Here is a 24,039-nt window from a genome sequence, read left to right as displayed (position 1 = left end):
AATGTATGAAAAAGATTCTTTCAAGAATTTATATACATCTTAAGTACCCACATAGTTGTATTAATTATTTACATCCCAAATGCTGCTCCCTCTCCACACAGTCCCTCCCCTACCCCCTCCCACTTCCCTCTGAGAGGGTGGAGCCCACCCAGGTGTCCCCCCACTGTGGCACATCAAGTCTCTGACAGATTAGGTGCATCCTCGCCCACTGATTTGTATGTGTTTTAATATGTGTGGTTTTCTATTTTTAAATATATTTTAATGTGATAAGTTCCTACCTTTGAATGTATTCCTTCCCCATCCTTGCGCTAAGGATTGTATGTGGGATCCACTTTCCACCTGGGCTTCTATTTTTTATTAGTTTTACCTGCACAACTATAGCAGTATGCTCGTCGACTGTCACCACCACATAGCACTCTGTACTTCCGAAGAGTTTCAGTGACCCACAGCAGCATCTCTCCACTAGTGTGATATTATAGCTGCAACAGACAACAGTCTTCAGTGAAGAGCATGCCATAGCCAAGAACGCTCTTCTGAGTATTAAATTAGGTGAGGCACTGTTTTTCTTTCATAATTCAGCGTATTTTTTGTATTTCAGAAAGAAACTTGTGATTTCTTCAGCATATAAAAGAAACTAGAAACCTTTCCCCTCTAACCTATACCTGTTCACCTGGAAAGCCTCTGGTGCGTTTTCTATTGGCTTTACCTTGAGTTGTGTTCATCTCTTTTTACATTTTTATTTATTCATTTTATTTATTCCAATTTGTACTTTTAAATTTTATGTACATTTATGCATGCATGTATGTACGTGTGTGTGTGTGTGTGTGTGTGAGAATGCATGTGCATTCCAGTGCCCATGGAGGCCGGAACAGGGCATCAGACTCCCTGTATCACCTTGAGCTGGAGTTACAGGTATTTATGAGCTTGCCCAGCCTGGGTGCTGGAACCAAACTCTGCCCCTCTGCAGGTAGTGTTCTTAGTTAGCTGAGTCATCTCAACAGGTCAAGTTGCTACTGGGGGTTAAATTCAGGGCCTCACAAATCCTAAGTGGTCTTGTACACACTACTAAGCACACTCTACAGCTGAGCTACAAGCCAACTCCCTGTCTACACGTAGCTAACAGTTTTTTGATGAATGCCTGGTAACCTTTGAAATGAAAACAAAAGCACGGACTGTTGATTTGGATTTTATCTGAAGTAATAATCCAATTCTCCTTCATAGACATGCATGTCAGTATTCCTGTGTGCTATGGTACAGTTTTTTTTTTTTAATTTAAAGCATTCAATGTTGGTATTACCTTAAAACTAATGACCTGAAAACCCAGCCATCCATTCAGCACTTCACAATCCTGTTTTCCATGCTGTTTTTAAGCAAAAATTCTCATTCTCAATTTTGTAAATGGCTCAAATCTTTGAACATGTAATTTATAGAAAAATAACACATAAGATGTCTGTATGTGCTGGTAACAAGAAAAATGTAAGTAAAGTGCAAATTTAAAGAAAAGTTAAGTTTTATTTTGCTCACAAAGTTAATAAATATCATAAAAAAATGTTCAATAGAATTTAGGGATTAGAAATATAAATTGATATACTCTTTGGAAAGCAGTTCTTATATATTCTAGTCTTGGGTCAGAAAGACTATAATATTCAAGAATATAATAAATTAGACTACCACATGCAAGGCATAAAATTTAGCTTATTAGACCACACACACACAATACCAACAACTAAAATGCAGTCCTTACTTGGACTCCAGCAGCCGGAGTATCTCTGGAGTATTGAGAAGTCCTTCAGATGCAAAAAATACATATGGAATGGGAATTTTCAAGAGAAACCCACCAAATCGATCCAGCAAGGCATCTCCTAAGTAAGACAATGAAATGCTTACTTTTTCTTTTGCCACACCTTTCTCTTTTTTATTAAACAGCAGTAATGGGGGTGCACTTTAAAGAAGTTATACAAACACAATACTCTATGAATAGCAACCGGAACAAAGAAAAGTCTGTGAAAAGGACAGTCTGCTCTAGTGGAGCAGGACGCTGGCTTGTCTCCTTACTCTGTAGACCTGTGTCTGGAACAGCGACTTTAAAGGCCAGGAAAGGTATATCCAACAGTTGGCAGTGCTCAGCCCAGCAAGAGTGCCCCACATGGTTGTACTCCACCACGAGCGAGAAGCTGCTCCAGGGGAAATCCGCTCCGATACTGTGGTTGTGCACAACCACGCAGGCATGTGTACTAGAGACAAAACAGGCCAAGACGGGAATTACACTCGTGCCACTCCTTAGCTGGGGCAGTCAAGATGGCTCCTGTGCTAGCCTGACCTCTGCGGCCTCAGCTGGAAAACATCGGTACACTTGCTGCTCATTTCTTTTGACTGCATTTATCTCATTTTATCTTTCTTTTGTTGTTATTGTTTAGTTTTGGATTTTTAGACAAGGTCTCCCTACATAGCCCTGGCTATCTGGAACTTGCTATGTAGACCAGGCTGGCCTCAAACTCACAGATCTGCCAGCTGCTGCCTCCAGAGTCCTGGGATTAAAGACGTACACCACCATTTTATCTCTTTCTTACTTAAAAACAAAACAAAACAAAACAAAACAAAACAGAACATACAATATTTCCTATGCTCATATCCCAAAAGTAACTGACTTTTTTTTTAACCCGAGTACTATCAATAATAGGTGTCAACATGAAAATTTTGCCTTACCTCATTAATGTTAAGTCTTAGTGTTAAAAATCTTCATACTAGCATATGAAAATCTCCAACTGCCAGGTGAAACTGTTTCTTGCCCCCCCCCCCCCCCCCGCCTCGTGAGTGTTTAACAAAGACAAAGGCGATGGACACAGCAGTGTAAGCATTGCCTTCTCATCGTCTTCACATGAGACAGCACGATTGTAACTCAACCCTCTACTACTTTCTATCCAGATCAATCTACAAGTCAAAAGTGTGTGTGTTGGGGCTGGAGAGATGGCTCAGCGGTTAAGAGTATTGGATGCTCTTCCAGAGGTCCTTAGTTCAACTCCCAGCACCCACGTGGTGGCTCACAACCTTCTGTAATGGGATCTGATGCTGTCCTTTGGCATGTACCATATATACACAAAGAATATTCATACGTACATAAATAAAAATTAAAAGTATTTATGCCTAGTTTTTGTGGGCTTCTATTTTATTTATATTTCTTTTCATTATTTGGATCTCAATACTAGAAATAATTTCTATGTGAAATAAGGCAAGATAAAGACATTTAAAAACACAATACTAGGCCTATTATTAATTAGCAGGTCCTTTGGAGGACATAGGGAGCTATGACAAGCCACGCCAAGATACTTTAGAACAACTAGGCTGTTTTAAAAGTTTTTTTTTCTTCTTCTCCCTCCCCTCCCTTTCCCCTTCCCCTTCTTCCCCCTCTTCTCCCTCTTCCCCTTCCCTTCCTTCCCCTTCTTCCTCTTCCTTCCCCTTCCCTTCCCCTTCCCTTCCCGTTCCCTTCCCCTTCCCTCCCCTGCAGAGCCCCTGTCTGACCCCCTTGCCTCTGTCTCTTGAGTACTGAGCACCCAGTTTTGTTTCTATTCTAGCAATGATGATAATAATTTGGGGATATTAAAATAAGATTGAACTAAATCCCTGGATGCTTACTTTATTAAATATACAAGGCTATGTTGAGAGTTAAAATGTTCAGTGTAAGGAATTTTTCATGAAGAGAGTAAAGCTGCAGATTTCAGATTTCTTTAACCTGAACTCTGGAGCCATCATCACCTTCCTGGGTGTTAAGGAGTAAACCGCAGTCTGGCTCCTGGCCTGTGAGCACTCTACCACTGAGCTACAGCCACAGCCACAGCCACAGCCACAGCCACAGCCACAGCCACAGCCACAGCCTCAGCCTCAGCCACAGCCACAGCACAGCCACAGCCACAGCCACAGCCACAGCCACAGCCACAGCCACAGCCAGAGCCTCAGCCACAGCCAGAGCCTCAGCCACAGCCACAGCCACAACCTCAGGTACAGCCACAGCCACAGCCACAGCCACAGTCACAGCCACAGCCACAGCCACAGCCACAGCCACAGCTACAGCCACAGCTACAGCTACAGCTATAGTCTGGACTCCAGGAGGAATTTTCCCTTTCCTGTAGAACTATGCCATACATTAAAAAAAAAAAAAATACTTTACCCTTTTAAAATACTGGTAGTTTCCAGAAATTTTTTTCTGTCATTTGAACGTAAAACAGTCATTGTTATACCTGTTTGGAAAAAAAGAGAGTTTTCTTTCAACAAGATTCTCCTTTTTCAGTTTTGTTGACTTGAGAAAACCGGGTTAAATTCCATCTCCTCAATCACTACTTATAAGACCTATTATGCTGTCTTTATGAATTTTTTCTTTGTTTATAAAACTGAGTTGTAAGCAGGCAGTACTAATGTAGCAACTAGGGAGTAATCTAAAAAAGTCTTAATAAAATTACATTCTTGGGCTGGAGAGATGGCTCAGCAGTTAAGAGCACTCACTGCTCTTCCAGAGGTCCTGAGTTCAATTCCCAGCAACCACATAGTGGCTCACAACCATCTGTAATGAGATCTGATGGTTGTGATGCCCTCTTCTGGTGTGACTGAAGACAGCAACAGTGTACTCATACACATAAAATAACTAAAATCTCTTTAAAAAACCAAAAATTACATTTAACAAAAATACATATAAGTACATTATAGATGTATTATAGACTTATAGTCTACATTGATTTAAAAATTGTCAGTTAAATCCTAATGAACATTTGAGCAACTGGAGAATCAAACCATTAGAGAAACCGCACTGAGTCCTAGGTTTTGAGAAGACAAATTTGTAGTATTTGAATGTGAATGTCAGTTAGACGAATACAATTTTATAACTTAAAACATTTACTAAATGAAGGACAAGACAAATGCCCCTACCTTCTATTTTCTTAAGTGTTTTAATGAGCAAATGCTTTTCTCCATCTGAGTCCATTCTTATTATAATCAGTACCTAGTCAAAAATAAGAATTCCACATGATTGCTGAACGATCATTCTTCTCTTCTGTATTGTTGTGGTGCTGAAGATTAAAGCTAGGGCTTCACACATACAGGCAAGTGCTCTAGACTGAGGTCTGCCCCCAGCTGGATTATTCTTTCCCACAGTTTTGCCACAGTGATAAAACTAGCACATTTAACTGATCAGATAAAAGTAACATCAAGGAGACTAGAGTTGCCGGGTGTGGTAGCCTGTAATCCTAGCAATCAGGCGGCCTGTGCAGGAGGAGGACCTGAAGGTCAAGGCCAGCTTCTGCTGCACAGAGAACCAACCCAGTCTTAAAAACAAAAAGGGAGCACACAGGTTACACAGTAAAGAATCCTGTTCTCAATTCTGGTAACACCAAATATCAACAAGGGACGCAGACTCTGGGGCAGAGTCTTAGCATCTGTCTATAACAGCTATACACAAATTGTCTTGGTCTGCTTCATTACTGTTAACTTCAACCCCATGTCTGACATCACTGGACAAAGGAGCAACTTGTATTCTCCTACTTATCATGCAGTTTCTTTCTGGGGGGGCAGGGAGGGGAGACAGTGAGTTAGATTTAATGGTAAACTTGTCACTTCCTGATTTAACTTAACAACTTTAAAAGCCATTCAAGAGACTTAAAATTGAGGATAGAGGACCGACAGAGTGGGAAAGGAAAAACATTCATATAGATTTATATTCAGAGTCAGTATAACCTCGTGTAATGTTTTCCTGCTAGATTAGGTTTGAAGAGGCATTTTGCCTTAAAAGTTCATTCATTCAGCTTTCATATAATGGATAGAGGATGGGTGGGAAAATAATTTCTAATATAAGCCAAGACATAAAGAGTTTTTTTTACAGTATCATGTCAGATAAGATTCTGGCTCACTACACAAAAGTAAATTATGACAGTTAAATTGTGGTGTACATCTCTACAATCTAAGACAACAGTTTACAACAGAAATTAAAGCACTTAAATTTGAAGGCAGTGAATAATGCCCCCTTTTTCTGGGTCTGAGACTACTGTTATCTTTCTTAAGGAGAAAACTGTCAAGGGCCAAACATAGCCTATTTTATAACCTCAAAGTTAAATACATCAAATCACGTCACACCCCATTCTTTATACTAAATACTTTATCTGCTTCAACCCAATACTCAACCTTCATTTGTTGTTGATTCTGTAGCCTACTTAGTATTTGACATTGCAATTCTTGGATCTTATAGTTGGTTTTAGGCCTTTTTTCCTTAATAAACTGTAAAATTTTTAGCTGTCTCCAAATGTTATCCAAACGGGAGTCTAACACACTTTTGTAGATATCTTTTGCATTTGACAAATATCCTGTTTAAAAAAATTAGGGAAAATGTTAAGTCTTTTAATGTTTCTGATCCATGGCAAAAATCACTACAAAAACAAATCAAAACAAAATGAAACTTTTGTATTCTGTTTTTTGAGACAGGTTCTCACTCACTATGTAGCTCTGGCTGCTCTGGAACTCCCTATAGAGACCAAGCTAGCCTGGAACTCACAGAGATCCTCCTGCCTTTGTCTCTGCCAGCTGAGCGCTGGGATTAAACACATGTGCCACCATTCCTGGCTAGAAATAAATCTTAAATGACAGTTAATAGGTCTGGAGAGATAGGTCAGTGGTGAGCAGCACTGGCTGTTTTTCCGGAGGACTGGGATTCAGTTTCCAACACCCACACGATTGATAACAATTGCCTGTAACTTTAGTTCCAGGGATCTGATGCCCTCCTCTGCTCTCTACAGGCATGCAAAATACCCAAACATAGAAAATAAGAATAAACAACTTGAAAAAAGACCCAGTTAACATTTCACTTAGTCCTGTTCTGATTTTAATAAAATAGTTGATACTTTAATTTAAATTTATATCTAATACACATTCTTATAGAATACTATGTGACATTTTGATATATGTACATGCTGAGCAATATTTCTCTTTCTTTCTTTCTTTCTTTCTTTCTTTCTTTCTTTCTTTCTTTCTTTCTTTCTTTCTTTCTTTCGTCAGGGTCTTATTGTATAGCCTTGGCTGACTTGAAATTTGTAGACCAGGCTGGCCTTGAGTTTATAAAGATTCACCTGCCTTTGCCTCCCAAGTGCTCAGATTGACTGGTAAAATGTCTAAATCAGGTTAAACATATCTTCCTCTTCAAACATATAATGTCTTTAAAATTAGGTGAAGCTAAAAAAATCAATATCACATGTGTAGTTTTAGCTATATAACATTAGTTTATTTGTACATATCTTTATACTTCTACATATCCTATTCTTTCCTGCTTCCTGAATATTAATTCACTCTTCCTGTAAGTCTCAGGATCTACACTTACATGAAAGTTCTTTTGAAACATTGTTCACTGGAATTTTCCTAATACTTAATTTACATAACTTTGTACCTGATTTTTTTTTATATAATGTATGTGACAACCTCATTAGACTATAAGCTCAGGGTAAAAGTAGGATTTACTCTTAATTAATATTTGCATCTGTTCAAACATTGGGATCTAAGACATGCACATAAGATAGGATCTTCCCGTGTTCTGCAGGACAGTCTCAAATTCCAGGGGCCCTGTTAGCCTCCCCAAAAGCTGGCACTATAAGCCTACCCAACCATACCTGACCACTAAGGGCAACTTAAACATGAAAGATTCCAAATCTTGTCCTTGAAGGGTCATATTTAGTAAATCTAGATTTTTATCCCAATAATTCCTTTCTGATAAGCTCTCCGTGGGATTTTGGGGCCCAGTGAGTTTGGTGAATTTTTGCAGCAGAGCACATGGTAGCTTCTGCAGATGAGGCATTGAACATATTTGGGTAGTGAGTGTTGACTTAGGATATTTAGTTCACTCCATATGTTCTCCATGCACGTGCATGTTAAGTCTCACATCAGTGTTGCTAGGCTGACAGGAAACTTAGAGACTGACTTACATTTTACCTCCTAAGGTTTTCAGACCTGATTCTCAATACTGTTGTTGGACTTTTAACTTTTTAAAAAAGATTTATTGTAGGCCAGACACGGGAGCACACACCTTTAATCCTATCACTGCAGAGGCAGGCAGAACTCTATGTTTAAGGCCAGCCTGGTCTACACAGTGAGTTCCAGGATGGCCAGGGGTACACAGAGAAACTCTGACCCCATCCCCCCCAAATTATTGTATTTCTACTTATCTCTCTCTCTCTCTGTGTGTGTGTGTGTGTGTGTGTGTGTATGTGTGTGTGTGTTGGGGGTAAATTCCCATGAGAGCAAGTGCTGTGGAGGTCAGAGGCAACAATCCCATGGAGCAGCAGCTCAGCCTGGGTGCTGGGAACTGAGCTGGGGCCCACCGCAAGAGCATATCTACTCTTAAGCACTGAGCCATCTCTTTAGCCCCAGAATTTACTTTAAAAGCAAGTCTTATCTTCTCAATGGCTCCCTATCCCTGTGCAATAAATGCTAAACTATTTTGTGTAACAATAGCTAGTCCTTACTTTTTAAGGCAAAGTTCCAAACATGCACTAAGGGTCTAAAATGTATATGGAAAAATGTCAAATCTCACATTAAAAACCAGTGCATAATAATGATTATACATTTAAATCTGTATAAGGGCATCAGAACTCAGCAATTCAGACCAGGAACAAACAGCATAATCAGAATATATGTAGCTCCATTCTGTGCTGAGTGCAGCTCAGTGATAGACTGCTTATTTGGTGGTAAAATATTAAGAGGTCTTGAATTTGATCCCTAGTGCTGAAATATGTATCATATACACTATTTATGTATATATTCCATTAATAGTTATGACAAAATGTATATTGATCAGTGTAATAGGAGAGAAGGCTACATAATTTTTCAAGAAGTGATACCTTTTTCAGAACATTAAATTATTTCAGATGAAACATTCAACAAGAAGAAAACAAGAAATAAAAATTTCTCCACCAACCTAATGCAGTATCCAAGTTGCATGTTAAAAGGACATCTCTAATTGTTACCAGGAGATGTAAGAGAGCAGCATGCCTGAATGTCATTTTTCTGTCATCATTTTTATCTATATAAACAAAAAGATAGTTAATAAATACATTAGAGTTTTAGAATATGTATCAGATCTGATTAACAGTGACAGCTAATGTCTGTTAGCAAGTGCTTACGATTGCTAGGCTGTGTATAAGCAGGTTAGCTCATGGACTCTATAATTCTCTCAGGATGACTGTAATCCTCATTTACAGATGAGGAGTCAGCCTCAGTGAGGATAAGTGATGCTCAAGATAGCCCTAAACGCTGCCAATGAACTGCAGAGTGCATCCCCTAGTGGTAAAGACATTATGTTTACTTTTGTTGGGAAAAAAAGCCACTCTAACTAAGAAGAAAATTAACTTTGTAATTTGTCTGTTGTTTAAGATAGATGTAGAGACTTGTGAATGAAGGAATACTTTGAAATGCAGATAGACATCTGAAAGTGTTAGCTCAGAGATAAACTCGAAATTGCCAATTGCCTCCTGGATGTGCGGTACACACTTCCTGGAGATGAATGCTTGGATTCCTCTGCATGTGAAAACATGAGGTGAGGCATGGGGGGGCATGCATGTGCCACCCATGTGTGTAAGGTCAGGAGACAACCTGCAAGACTCTGTCCCCTTCCTCCATGTGGTTTCTAGGAATCAACTCAGGTCATCAGCCTTGGCAGCAAGTGCCTTTATCTGCAAAGCCATCTTGCTGGCCCTATTTTACTTTACTTTATTTTATTTTTCTTGCTGTTGTTTTGTTGCAGTGTCTCACTATGTGGCTCTGGATGACCTCAAATTCCTGAGTTATATGATTCAAAGCATGAACCATCATGTCCAGCAAAGATTTATTTATCTTTTATTTAAGTGTGTGAATGTGTCTACATAAGTTCATGTATACCATGTACAGGAAGAGGCCAGAAGAAGGTTAAAGATCACCTAGAAACTAAAGTTACAGGTAATATGAACCATCATGCGATAACTAAATCTAGGTCCTTGGTAAGAAAAGCAAACAGTCTTTAAAAAACTGAGCTATCTCTCCAGCCCACCTATAATATCTTTTAAAGAATATGCAAATTTGTTACTATATGTGTAATTTAATGAATTTAGAAAATTAACCTTACTAATAAACTAGGTCTAGATAACATATAATAAGCACAGTGCACTGTGTCTCTTGCACTGGTTCAACAATAAGCACAAGACAGAGTACATGGATCACTACTTAGAACTTAAAGTGAAGGGTAGCGGGCAGACTGGCCAAGGGGGTAAGATTTCAAAATGTCATTCAACAAATGAATGGTAAGTGCCCTATTTTTTTCTATTAGTATGTCCTGGCCTATACTATAGGTGACTACAAACCCCAAAGGGGATGCCACAGCAAGGACAGAAATAACTCTAAGAGAAGGCCTCAATCCATGGTCTGAGCAGTAGGGAAAGGGCTCATATGGGTAAGAAAGTGTAGAAAGCCACTGTTCTGTTTTAAAACCTTTTTTCTGTTCTTTCCTTCCCCAGAACCACAATGTTAGAGGTCAGCAATGACAGCAGTAATTACTGGATAGGACTCTATGCCAAGGTGCCTGAAACCCCTCTGCTTATGCAGAAAATGTTTTAGCAAGCCTAGCAACTTGTGATAACTCGTGCACCTTTGACTTAGGCTTGTTTCAATAGATTATTCTCATTATGGGTTGCAGTTCCTGTATCTTTTTTGTGTTTGGTGATGTGACTTTACATTAGACATTGTCAGTTTTATGTTGTTGGGAGCTGGGTATTTTGTGTTTATATAGATCTTATATTTCATTATAAGGTGCAGTTAAATTCACTAGAAATTATCCTTTGGATCCTTTCATGATTTTGTTTGGGCAGAGCAAGGCCAAGTACTGGTTCCCCTGAGAATGGGTATAGCATTAACTTTGGTTTTGCAATGCAGATCTATTAAATAATACATGTTAGTTAGGAGATTCACTGAGTATCTTCTGGGCTTGGCCAGATGTGAGTACTACATGCTAAATTACAGTCAAGGTTTCTTCCAGATCTGAGGGCTGCTTGCTACAATTGTCTAAAAATGTGTCCTTTGTGTATTATGGATTTGATTCGTACTCACCGTGGTGAATAGCATCATTTATTTTTTTTTCTTGTTCCTTTAAGAAGAATCTTGTTTGGTCAAAATTGACAGTGGCGAATTTCCAATTGGCTGCAGGGTAAGTACAGAGGCAAACAAGCTTCTTTAAGATAGGAATCGCTGTGGCTTCTAGGAGACAGTATGCTTGGCACTGGGTGTCTGAAAAATAACAGCACTGAAATCGGTGTGTGTGAAAAGGGTAGTGTGCTGTGTCTGACACCCAACTCACCTCACCGTGCCTGTGGGTGAGGGATGGAGTGACCACTGATAACACATTTTTCAACCATGGAAACCATGGATGAAGACTAGGGGCTCCTGCAGTCCCTTCTTCTCACAGGGATGTAGGAAAGTGGCTTCAGTTTTAATGAAGGAAGATAACAACTGGTGGCCTTGAGTGAGGCACCGGGAGAAAGACAGAAGCAGGGTGTAGGGCTCTGGGTCTGGAAATAACTTGAAAACAGAAATAGAATTAAGAAATGTCTGTATCCCAGCACTTGGGAGGCAGAGGCAAGCAGATCTCTGAGTTCAAAGCCAGCCTGGTGTATGTACTGAGTTCTAGAGCTACACAGAGAAACCCTGTCTAGAAAAACCAACAACAACAAAAAAGTTTCTGAAACAGGTAAAGACAACTACATGGAAAATAAGGTATGTTCTAGAAATCTGGGAGAGGGCTTCCCACCATGTGGTTGCTGGGATTTGAACTCTGGACCTTTGGAAGAGCAGTCGGGTGCTCTTACCCACTGAGCCATCTCACCAGCCCGGGGAGAGGGCTTCCCAATGATCTTGAAAGTGCATTGCCCACCTGATGCGGGGATCTCGATGACGTCATCTGTCCTTTCTTGACATCTCTCCTCTGGAGCTTTACTACTAGAAATAACAGGACTTTCTTCTTGAAGAGGCAAAGAATATTTTTCTTTATCTTGAAATTCTAGCAAAAACATTAAATTGTTCAGGAGAAATGAGGCTGCTTTATTTTAACACTGTGTTTAAAATCACTGCTGTTAAATCTTTTCATGGAAGTACATTGAGACTGAGTAAAATGAATTATACAGATCAGTGGACCTAACGCTGTGCTGAGAAGCAAGGCGGATGATGGGAATGGGGTAAACTCTGGTGTCCGCTCTGAATTCTACCTCGGCCCTGCAGCAACCCCAGGTTCCTCATAGGCAGAATATGACCTAGGATGCCTACCTGAACTCCAGGGTCCAAACTCCAGTCCTTAATATGTGAAAGACAACGACATTGTATATCACCTCTCTGTGGCTTTCCCGAGTTTCCCTTCTGTTTCCAACCTTCCACTCTACTGTCTCGGGCATCCCAGTTTTATTATTCAGTCTTCAGTTCAGCCATTTTCTACATGAAATTTTAGGAAACTGCCTTCCTTACTTCCTTTACTATGCAGTGTGATACCTGATATAGTGTTCAATACATGTTAGGTTTCTTATTTTCTAAATATTATAGAAAATTATTCTATAGAATATTATAGAAAATATGTGCAGGTACAGCTATTTTAACTAAATACTCATGTCATCCACCAATAATCTGACTATAAGATTCTTTTAAAACTGTGATACTAGCCTGCGATACTTTTATGTAGAGTTAAAAGTCTGGTAACAGAATGGGATATGGGAGTCTGTGCCTATAATCCCAGCATTTGGGAGGCTAAGGTGGGAAGATCACAGATCAAGGCCAGCCTACACAGAAAGATCCCACCTTAAATAAAAGAAAAGAATTACAAGTATAATGATGGAAAATATACAAAACCAGATTATGTTACAAGTAATACTGCCAATTAATTTTAAGTCCTCTGAATAGGTTCACTCAAGCTATATTAATTATTGAGATTTTTGAGAGGACTAAAGTCATAACATTTCTCATCCCCAATTAACTGTAAAATAAGGCAAGAAGTAAAACATTACCTTTGTTGCTAATAAAGCTAAGGTGGAGAATAAGGCTTGATTTGCGAGACAAGTGGGCTTAGTAACTAAATATCTGAAGGAGGCGCCTCCCCACTCAGTCCTCGCCTAAGCTGGCCAGGGAGACTCTCACCAGGAAAGAGTCACAACATAGGACAGACTGACAATACTTCTTTCTTTGGGGATGCTCATTCCCTTAAGTGCACACCCATTTAACCCCCAAATATACAACTGAGACACTTGTTTCTACACCCAACCAGGGAGAAATATATGCAGGAGCAAAGAGGCCAGGAGCGCCACAATGGTCGAGCAAATGTCAGGGGCACAGAGGCCCTCCCTCCTTCTTCATATCAGCACTCCTTTAAAGGGTTAGGAAGCTAGCTCATTTTTTTTTAACATGAAAATATTCTCTTCATCTCTTTCAACATTTTTTGCTGTGGCTCCTTATTTATGATGCTAATAAGTCCCTTTATAAGCTATTCTCTTAAGTAGAACAAGCAGAAAGGATGCCAGTGTTCATATGGGATTCTTTCTCAATCCAAATAGGAGTAGAATCTGGAAACAAATCTAAAAATGACAAATTCTCTTTTCCTCATTTGTGTGTGTGTGTGATGTGTGTGTGTGTGATGTGTGTACGTGCTGTGCTGTATGTGTATGTTTGTGTGTATGCAAGTGCATGTATTTGTGAGTGTGCATGTGTGTGTAGGTGTGTATGTGTAGAGGACAATCTCTGTTGGCGTCTTTGGTTGCTATTTACTTTGTTTCTCTTTTGAGACTGTCCTGGAGCTTGCCAAGCTGGATAGGCTGGCTGGCCAGCAATCCCAAGCACACCCCTGTCCCCACCTTCCCAGTACTGGAATTACAAGTGCATGCCACCACATCCAGCTTTCTTTGAACATGGTTCTGGGGGGGCCTTGTGCTTTTAAGGCAAGTATTTTACTGACTGACTCATCTTCCCAACCCCTTCTTCATTCCTTTATGCAGAGGGTGTGACTGGATTGTGAGGAAAGCGTTCGTTAGAGTGATCCCAGAGACATACAGAATTGTTATCAGTGCCAGGCAGTGGTGCACGCCTTTAATCCCAGCACTTGGGAGGCAGAGGCAGGCGGATTTCTGAGTTCGAGGCCAGCCTGGTCTACAGAGTGAGTTCCAGGACAGCTATGGGGCTATACAGAGAAACCCTGTCCCGAAAAATAAACAAACAAACAAACATATAAAAAAAGAATTGTCATCAGCAAGGTGATTTATTACATGGCTAAACTATCATAGAACCAGAAACCATGGTGAATATATAAATGCATAAACAAGCACAGAGCTCTAAAATCTCTGAATCCTACTCTGAATTTTCACCAGGATTGTCACTGTGGAAACTGTCGTGCAGTAGTAATGCATTTCAGCACATCTGTAAATGGCTGTCACACCATAACTACCTGTACTGGCTATTTTTGTGTCAACTTGACACAGCTGGAGTTATCACAGAGAAAGGAGCTTCAGTTGAGGAAATGCCTCCATGAGATCCAACTGTAAGGCATTTTCTCAATTAGTGATCAAGGGGGAAAGGCCCCTTGTGGGTGGGACCATCCCTGGGCTGGTAGTCTTGGGTTCTATAAGAGAGTAGGCTGAGCAAGCCAGAGGAGGCAAGCCAGTAAAGAACATCCCTCCATGGCCTCTGCATCAGCTCCTGCTTCCTGACCTGCTTGAGTTCCAGTCCTGACTTCCTTGGGTGATGAACAGCAGTATGGAAGTGTAAGCTGAATAAACCCTTTCCTCCCCAACTTGCTTCTTGGTCATGATGTTTGTGCAGGAATAGAAACCCTGACTAAGACACTACCTTAACACTGAGAACCAAGTTTTGTCTCCACAGATAGACGTGGGACTGAAAGACCCAATTATGCTATAAGTAACATAAACACTTCTATCAATTTCACCAAGGTAAAGTCTGTCAAAATTATTCCAGAATGTAGTGGCACACACCTTTCTTTAATCTAAGCACTTGGGAGGCCTGAGAATCTCTGAATCTGAAGCCAACCTGGCCTACATAGTGAGTTCCTGGACATCCAAAACTACATAGTGAGAACTGTCTGAAATTTAAAAATTATTCTAAAATTCAATTTTTAAAAAACCAGACATAAAGTGATATGGCATACTGTACTACTTTTGATGTGGTTAGATGAGGGAAAATATAAGAATTACAGCACAAATGGAAACTCTTTGATAATATTATAAAGATTAATAAGCAATTAAATGAGAAAATGTCTAAGTACATATTAAGTATGCTTAAATACTAAGATAAACCCCTAGCTAAGGAACTATTGATGACTGACAGTTGCTGGGAAAGGGACTGTTAGTTGTTTCCTCTAAGGGCACAGCCCCTGGTAGGTCTAACATGCTCCAATGGTTGGCTACAACTTAGAGTACGTAGGTAGCACTAATGAGATTTGATGGGTTAAAGGGGCAGGGGGAGTGGATCTGAAGAGATGGCCCAGAGATTAAGAGCAGTTACTGCTCTTTCAGTTGCCAGCACTCAAATGGCAGCTCAAAACCATCTGTAACTTCAGTTCCAGGGGTTCCAACATCCTCTTCTAGCTTCTATGGGCACCAGGCACACACACAGTGCACATGCGTACACACAAGCAAAATACCCGTGCATATAAAATAAAATAATCTTTTAAAGAATAAGGTCATGAAGTTGGATAAATATGAATTGGAGGGTGGATATGGGAGGAAGTGGGGGAAGGGAAATGATTAATGTTAAAAAGACAATGTTTGAAATTCTTGAAGAATAAAACTATTTTTTAAAAATACTGAGTGAGATAGGATTGTAAGTGAATAAGAAAAATGCATAAAAGAATGATCAAGTTTGGAATACTAAGTTTATATATCCAAATTATAGAAATCAAGTTTTATAAGTAATAGCTTTGTTACAAATGAAATTGTATCTTTTAATCTTTGAAAGCATATTTCTATATGCTTTTCCATATCTAAATATATATCTCCACATCTATCTCTATCTATAATAAGCATCAATGGCGTTTTCCTTGACTATGAGAAACTATACAGTTTCTCTAAAATTGCCTTTATTTTCTTGCATTGTGTGACAGACAGTGCCCAGTCCTAGAGGCTACATCCTATGCCAAATCTTACAGAGTTACCCACCATTGTTTTGGTCATGGTCATGGCTTTTGACATCAGCTTCTGAAGGGAAAGTCTGGTGTTTACTTCTCAGAATAATAAACTCGCTCAGAAGGTCCAAATCATCTTGTTTTTTATCATAAGATGCCTTGATCTGGGAAGAGGAAGCTGATTCAGCAGATGGCACTTGACTTGAACAGCCAAGTCCAACACAGCTGTCCTCGGGCTTCTGCGTTATTCTAGCCTCTGGTTCTTGATCATTCTTTGGATTTGCTTCTACTTTGGATTTTTTAACAGAGATACTTTCACGGGACAAACAAAGGTATGGTACTTCCTTTTCTGAAGAGGGTATGGGTCTCTTCTGTGGATGTAACTGGTGAACATCTGTAGATTTCTCACTGATTGGCACAATGGGCAAGGGACGACTCTTAAGTTCTAGCCAGGCTGGAAATAAGAAGATAAGATTCCAAAATGACTTCTGTACCTCAATGAATACCTTTAGTTGTAATTTCCTGTTAACATAATTTGATCTTTAGGGGTATTGTGTTTAGTGTTTGGAAAATCCACTTTTGCTTCTAAATAGAATAAGCTTTAAAAAATAAAGTTTACCATCTCTTTCCTTCCTCCCCTCCCCTCCCCTCCCCTCCCCTCCCCTCCCCTCCCCTCCCCTCCCCTCCCCTCCCCTCCCCTCCCCTCCCCTCCCCTCCCCTCCCCTCCCCTCCCCTCCCCTCCCCTCCCCTCCCCTCCCCTCCCCTCCCCTCCCCTCCCCTCCCCTCCCCTCCCCTCCCCTCCCCTCCCCTCCCCTCCCCTCCCCTCCCCTCCCCTCCCCTCCCCTCCCCTCCCCTCCCCTCCCCTCCCCTCCCCTCCCCTCCCCTCCCCTCCCCTCCCCTCCCCTCCCCTCCCCTCCCCTCCCCTCCCCTCCCCTCCCCTCCCCTCCCCTCCCCTCCCCTCCCCTCCCCTCCCCTCCCCTCCCCTCCCCTCCCCTCCCCTCCCCTCCTCTCCTCTCCTCTCCTCTCCCTCCCGGCCTCCCTCTCTTTCTCTCATTTTTGTTTGTTTTGTTTTGTTTTGTTTTTGAGACAGGGTTTCTCTGTGTAACAGTCCTGGAATTCGTTTTTAGACCAGGCTGGCTTCTGCCTTCTAAGATCAGCCTGTCCCTGCCTCCTAAGTGCTGGGATTAAAGGCATGCATGACCACCACCCAGCAAACATTTTTCTCCCCTACCCCCACTACCCCTGAAATAGGGCTTCACTGTGTAGCCCTGGCTGTCCTGGCATTCACTCTGTAGACGTGGCTGGTCTTAAACTCAAAGATCCAGTGCCTCTGCCTCCTGAGTGCTGGGATTAAAGGTGCACACTACCACCACCTGTCTGTCTGTCTCTCTCTGTCTCTCTCTCTCTTCCTTTAAAAAATTACTTTTTTGTTTTAAATTTTGTTTAGATTATTTTATCTAAAAGATATTTTATAATAGTTGACCCATACTTTATATACATACATCACAGATAATTCTGCAATGACTTTGAAATCTAGTTCAACTGAATTATGCAGTTTCATCCTTCAGTATATATATATATATATATATATATATATATATATATATATATATATATTTTTTTTTTTTTTTTTTTGGTAAGGACACTGTAGCTGTCCTCAGATACTCCAGAAGAGGGCATCAGATTTCGATACGGATGGTTGTGAGCCACCATGTGGTTGCTGGGATTTGAACTCGGGACCTTCGGAAGAGCAGTCGGAGCTCTTAACCACTGAGCCATCTCACCGGCCCTCAGTATGTCTTCTTAAGTAAGCTTATTTATAGCATATAAAAGTTAAGTAATTTACGTTTTGTACAAAATTACAAAAGGTGTCTTGTGCCATGAATGATGTTCCCATCTCCTTAATGAGAAAGTTTTCTAGGTTGTGGATGATGTTCAGTGATAGAACGGTTAAATATACTGCTTTATGCTCTAGCGTAAATTCAATCTCCACTTTGATATATATATATATATATATATATATATATATACTATGGGAGTGTGGAAAATATATAAGTACTGTTATTTTATTTTGATTAGATTAATTCAATTCCTTTTTTAGTAGTCATGATGCTGTGTATGTAGCTGGCAGAGGAGGGAAGAAGAATAATAGACAGAGCACTGACTAGACCCAATATCAGTGCCAGCACTGGGAAGCGGTCCTTTCTTTGAGCTGCTGACAGTGGTAATTCCCTGCTTGTCCCTTCTGTCAGTCTATTTGATCCCCAAATGAAATGCTTCTGATGACGGCTATATAATGCAGAACAGATCCGACAGGCCTTCTTAAATGACACTCCTTGCTTTCATCTCCCAGTTGGTTCAGAAAGCAGATAGACTTGGGAGACGTTTTTATGCAATGTTTTATCTTGCCTGTTTGAGGCAGCATTTATTTAGCCCTAAATTCTTCCCAAGCCTTTTTGTAAGGAGAAATGTTTGAACACAAGATATTTGTGAGGCTTCTCTTTTGTTTTAAATCAAAACTACACGTTTTCTTTTTTTAAAATTATTTATTTTTATTTCATGTGCATTGGTGTTTTGCCTTAAGTATGTCTGTGTGAGGGTGTCAGATCCCCTGCAACTGGAGTTACTGTTTTGAGCGGCCATATAGGTGCTGGGAATTGAACCCAGGTCCTCTGGAAGAGTGACTAGCACTCTTAACCACTGAACCATCTCTCCAGCCCCACATCTCTTTTTCTTAATACTAGAAGTTTAGTTGCCAGGCAATGAAGGAATTCCAGTAAAGCACTGTTGCTAATAGGTTATAATGAGTCATAGCCTTGGAGAAAGAGCTAAATACATAAATATATTTAAACATTCTTATAAATTAATATTTTAAAAGAAACCTACTTAAAAAGTTGGCAAAAGATTTGAACATCACACACACACACACACACACACACACACACACACACACCCTACAATATAGATGAATCATGATGGTAAATAAAATCAGTCAGTCACCACAGACCAATATTTGACAATTTTCATTTATATAGTATATTTAAGAGAGGCAATTTCATAGAGACAGAGTACAAATTATTCTATAGCTGGCCAAAACAGAAAGTGACTATGAAATTTGAGCTATGGAATTTGAGAGGAGTTAGTAAGTGTTGGGAAATTGTGTGTGTGTACAACCTTGATTTTATCAAGGCCTATCAACTGATACTTTAAATTGCATTATAAATTCTATTACAATAAGTCTTGTCCTCCAAGTATGTAAAGATATTCATGACTATTAGGCATTGGGGAAATATAGAATAAAGCCATAGTGGGCATTGCACATGCCCATAGAATAGCTGCTACCAAGTTTATAAGGATACAGAGTAACTGAAATTCACACATGGCTGGTAGGTATGTAAAATGACGAATTTTGGGAAAAAATTAATAATTTATTACAAAATCAAATATATACCTAAAACACAAATAATAACAATAAACAATTTTACTTCTGTATATTCTCTCAAGAAAAATCTTACCATGGTCCATAAGAAGACTTGCACAAAAACACTCATAAATGTTTTGCTCGCAATACTAAATAATTGGAGAATAAATCCTGGGAAGACGATCCCACTTTGGTTAAGTACTTAAAACAAACAAAAAGATTTATCAGTAAAATAAATGAATTAGTGTTTCACATAGCATGGATAAATCTCACAAATGGTATGCTGGGTTGAAGAATCCAGACACTAAAGAGTCCACGCTACATGAGTCTACAAATGAACAGGGGAACTAACCTCACTGCTTGCCAGGGATTGAGGGAAAAGCTGCAGAAAGGAGTAATGGAGAGGGAGAATGACTGAAAGAGAACTTTCTGTGATGGATATATTTTCTTAGCTGTGGTGGTCATATAGGTATATACATTTGTCATGATGCATCCAGCTATACAATTATAGCTAAATTTCTCCCTGACTCCTGAAGGAGACATAAAGCGATGTCTACCCCTCCTCCTGAGCTCCCAATAGAGGCACGATTATACAGATGTTCAGTTGAAGGAGCCACTTGTTGTATTTCTTTACAGAGCCTAGGTGAGTGTTGCTTAGAGAGGTGTAGGCACTCCTCCCCCAACCATCTAACACCACTGAAGGCTTCCCTGCAGATACATGGAGGGACGGGTACAGTGAACTGTACATAAATTATATGTCATAAGGTTGATTTGAAAAAAAAATGGCTACAAGAGCAACTAAATACTCTAACCACATGAAGTATATATATGGCTACTGTTTAACAATAATCTTTAAAGAGAAAAATGTGCATTCTTCCTTCAAAATTTGGTCTCTGAGAGTTTTGGTGGTTGTTTGAGACAGAGTTTCATGTAGCCCAAGGTGGCCTCAAATTTGCTATATAATTGAGGATATAGTCTTGTACTTTTGCTCTATCGACCTCTACTTCCTAAATCTATGATCATAAGAATGAGCTGGCATTCCCAGTTTTATGAAGTCTGGAGATCCACTTCAGGCCTTCGTAAAATACAGGCAAATACTGTTCAACTGAGCTATGTCCTCAGCCCTCTAGTCTTTACCTTTGCTTTTCTTAGACATACTGAAACAAGAAACATCTTTCTTTTCCCTCGGTATACCACATTTAAGAGACAAGTGTGAGAGTAATGCTTGAGGACAGCTAACCCCTGTCCTTGGCTGTGAGCACTAAGTCCTGAGTAAGCTCTGAGTGCAGGATCTGTTTAAAGTGGGAACTAATGAGAGTCCCAGCTAGTTACTGCCATATGAAAATGTGAGGCCAGTCTGTGGAATAGCAACCATAGGCAGCACACAGATGAGTATCTAAGTCTCCCACATTTTAGGCATTGTTAAGAAAGAATCTGAAGCTCTTCTCAAGTCAAGAACGAATAGAGGCTGAACAGGGCTGCTTCAGTGGTGATAACTTGCTAACCCTGAAGCTTTTTTGGAGATAGTCTTGTTCTCAAATAATTAGAACCTGCTAAATTATTTTACGTTCCTGACTATTCTCATTTATATTCATTTTTCTAGACACCCATACTCTGATAGCTTGGCTATGGGGTCTATAAACAGTTATTGCTTTTTTTTGTTGTTATTGTTGCTGTTTTGAGACAGGGTTTCTCTGTGTAGCCTTGGCTGTCCTGGAACTTGCTCTGTAGTCCAGACTGGCCTCAGACTCATACAGATCCACCTGCCTCTGCCTCCTGTGTGCTCGGATTAAAGGCACTCACCACCACTGCCTGACTAGTTATTGCTTCTTAAATTTCACAATTAAACTACTGTAATAATTCTAGTGGAGTAAGACTGGTTTCTTTTAACCTCAAATTTGTTGCTTCTGATACTTCATACAGCCTTAGATATGATATGTATGATATCTGAAGATCCCATAGATATTTGAAGACCCCATAGAAGTTTTCTTCTGTTTATTTTTCTTACAATATGTCTTAAACTCTTCTATTATTTTTATTTTTGAAATAAAGATACAATTACATCATTACCCCCCCCCAAGTACATAGACACAACATGCTCAGTCCATATAACTTTACATCTGTGTATATGATTGCATGGCTGACCACTTGGTACTGTAGAACCAGCTTGAGGAGGAAGATCTTCCCTCTTCTCTGAACTCCAGCACGCCTTAGTTCCTGAGTTCTGTGCAGGGTTGAAGCTTCAGGAGATTGCCCCTTCCATGTTAGCATGCTACTGCTGTCATTCTTTTCCAGGTCTTGTTTAAGAATCCATGTTGGTAAGACTTCATGGACAGTTTCTTGGAGACACAGTCTCACAGCAAACTTGCTCCTCTGTTTCTTATATGATCTCTGTCAAGTCCCAAGCCCTCCCATTTTGATCCCCGAGGCTCAGGCATCTTGGGTAAGTCAGTTAGGACTGAACACCTACCATGTAAGTCACCTGTCCTTTTGGCTCAGCAGTGGGGTTCTGTAATGGTCAAGGAGACTTCCTTTGATGAGGGCTGACCCTTCAATGCCCTTACTGCACCGTGAGTCCTTCAGGGCTGGGATGGACTCCCGTGTGTTTGCTGTACTCTATCCTTCCTTCCAACAGAACTCTGAGCCTTCATTCTCCCAGAACACTGTGCTGATCCAAGTCTCAATTCCTTATCTCCTTAGGCCAGTTTCCAAATGAAAAAACCTAAAGCTCACTTACATTTAGGTAATACCTGAAGGTCACTTTTATTTACTTTCTATAACAAACTGCTTTTCTCAAACTATGCTTCTCAAATCCTTTATAACAGAAGCTTACTACTTACTGGAGAAACTAAGTTTCAAGAGTATGCACATATAGTTATTACTAAAATGGCTAGAAAAATTTAAAGTAAGTGTAAACGGGTATTGGACATCTCATATGAGTGGTCACACAAGCTCCACTTACACTCCAGCTGAAACACTTTTGTAGGCAGAAAGATCTCCAGCTTAGTCTCCTGAGAAGACAGACCATTATGGCACAAATACGCCTTCAGATGCGCCAGCGTTTCAGCCATTATTGGATGTAGTCGTACTTGTCTCCACCCCTTTGCTTTTGCAGGGTTAATCACAAGGCTGTCTCCTTTGATAGAAAAGATGTTCCTCATATCTGCAAGTGAATATTGACTGCTGGGTTCTTGAAATCTTGGAACTTGAAAACAAACAAACACAAGGAAAATTAATGAAAACCAATAAACAGAGTCATATTGAACTTTCTTAATGAAATGTATTTTACACAGTAGGAAATGGTGAAAATCCAAGTTATATTGTTCTCAGAGTTTTAATATTTGTACAAATCCACATTAGTTTAACAGTTTAACAATAAAAATCACACACATAATTTTTTTCTTCTTCTCTTTGAGGCAAAGTTTCCTACAGCACAGGCGATCCTGAACTTTCAGTGTGGCTGAGAATGACTGAGCCCTGACCCTCCACCTCCACCTCCAGAGCTCTGGTATCTACAGGTGTGTGGCAACTTACCCAGTGTCTGCTGGGGACTGGACCTAGTTCTATTAACTAAAGTACTTCCCCAGTCCTCAGAGAATTTATTAAATCTTTGGGACTATCAAGAAGTCAATCCCTCCAAATTTAGTAGTAGAAGAAACTGCATTTTAATTGTTTAAAAATTACTAACCTAATATACTTGATAAGACTTGGAAGAGCAGATGATTTATTAAATCACGAATTCTAACTCATTATAGCAAGCCTAAACAAGACATAATTGCCCAGATTTTAGGTGATGTCATCTTAGGAATCATGGTACAAATACTATTATGTCAGCACTTTTAGCCTAAATAAGTGAAATTACAACATACGGAAGAAATGGAGTGGCACAATTACTTAACATTACTGTCTACTTTATAAGCACCCATGCAAAATTAATACTATAAATTTTAAAATTATAAGTTTGGAATGGTACTTTATTTTATAACACTAATATTAACTAAAACAGATAAGTACCAGTATGAATATTAGCAATTACCAAAGCATGACATTGTACTAACTATTTTCTGTGCATCATTTCTAAGTAATCCATGGAAGAATCCTATGAAGTAGATATTATTTTAGTAGTTTTATTGACTTATGAATAGGAAGCAAAGAACTGGATATATTTAGAAAAAAACTTAATCATTGATTCATTATCACAGACAAAAAAATGAGTATCTGCGCCTGGAGGCAGGAGGATTAACAGCTCAAGATCATTTTGAGCTACATAGCCTAGGCTATATGAGTCATAGTCTTAAAAAAAAAAAAAAAAAGAACCATCAGTGTGATTTCACTTTTATGGTTAACATGAACTTTGACATTACTACAACTTCTTTTTTGAGACAGGATCTTTCTACATAGCCCCAGCTGTCTGTCCAGGAACTTGCTCTGTAGATCAGGCTGGCCTGAAACTCACAGAGAT

At 39.8% G+C, this 24,039-nt stretch overlaps 1 protein-coding gene across 1 annotated transcript in view; it reads right to left on the bottom strand.

Annotated features, from left to right (window-relative positions):
- Shoc1 (shortage in chiasmata 1) overlaps positions 1-24,039 on the bottom strand; it is a 71,727-nt gene that overhangs the window by 16,161 nt on the left and 31,527 nt on the right. Inside the window, exons 12-22 of the mRNA XM_021160305.3 lie at positions 22,540-22,782; positions 16,191-16,610; positions 11,921-12,046; positions 11,101-11,277; positions 8,942-9,046; positions 6,166-6,344; positions 4,918-4,990; positions 4,166-4,235; positions 2,056-2,234; positions 1,745-1,862; positions 368-479 (exon numbers count right to left, since the gene is read on the bottom strand). Coding sequence (XP_021015964.2) covers positions 368-479; positions 1,745-1,862; positions 2,056-2,234; positions 4,166-4,235; positions 4,918-4,990; positions 6,166-6,344; positions 8,942-9,046; positions 11,101-11,277; positions 11,921-12,046; positions 16,191-16,610; positions 22,540-22,782 — 1,802 coding nt within the window. The remainder of the gene's footprint in view (positions 1-367; positions 480-1,744; positions 1,863-2,055; positions 2,235-4,165; positions 4,236-4,917; positions 4,991-6,165; positions 6,345-8,941; positions 9,047-11,100; positions 11,278-11,920; positions 12,047-16,190; positions 16,611-22,539; positions 22,783-24,039) is intronic.

Source organism: Mus caroli, unplaced genomic scaffold, assembly GCF_978045245.1.
Source record: "Mus caroli unplaced genomic scaffold, Mus_caroli_1 scaffold_6, whole genome shotgun sequence".
Taxonomy (NCBI): domain Eukaryota; kingdom Metazoa; phylum Chordata; class Mammalia; order Rodentia; family Muridae; genus Mus; species Mus caroli.
The sequence above is the reverse complement of the archived record's forward strand: the minus strand, read 5'-3'. Positions and strand labels throughout refer to the sequence as shown.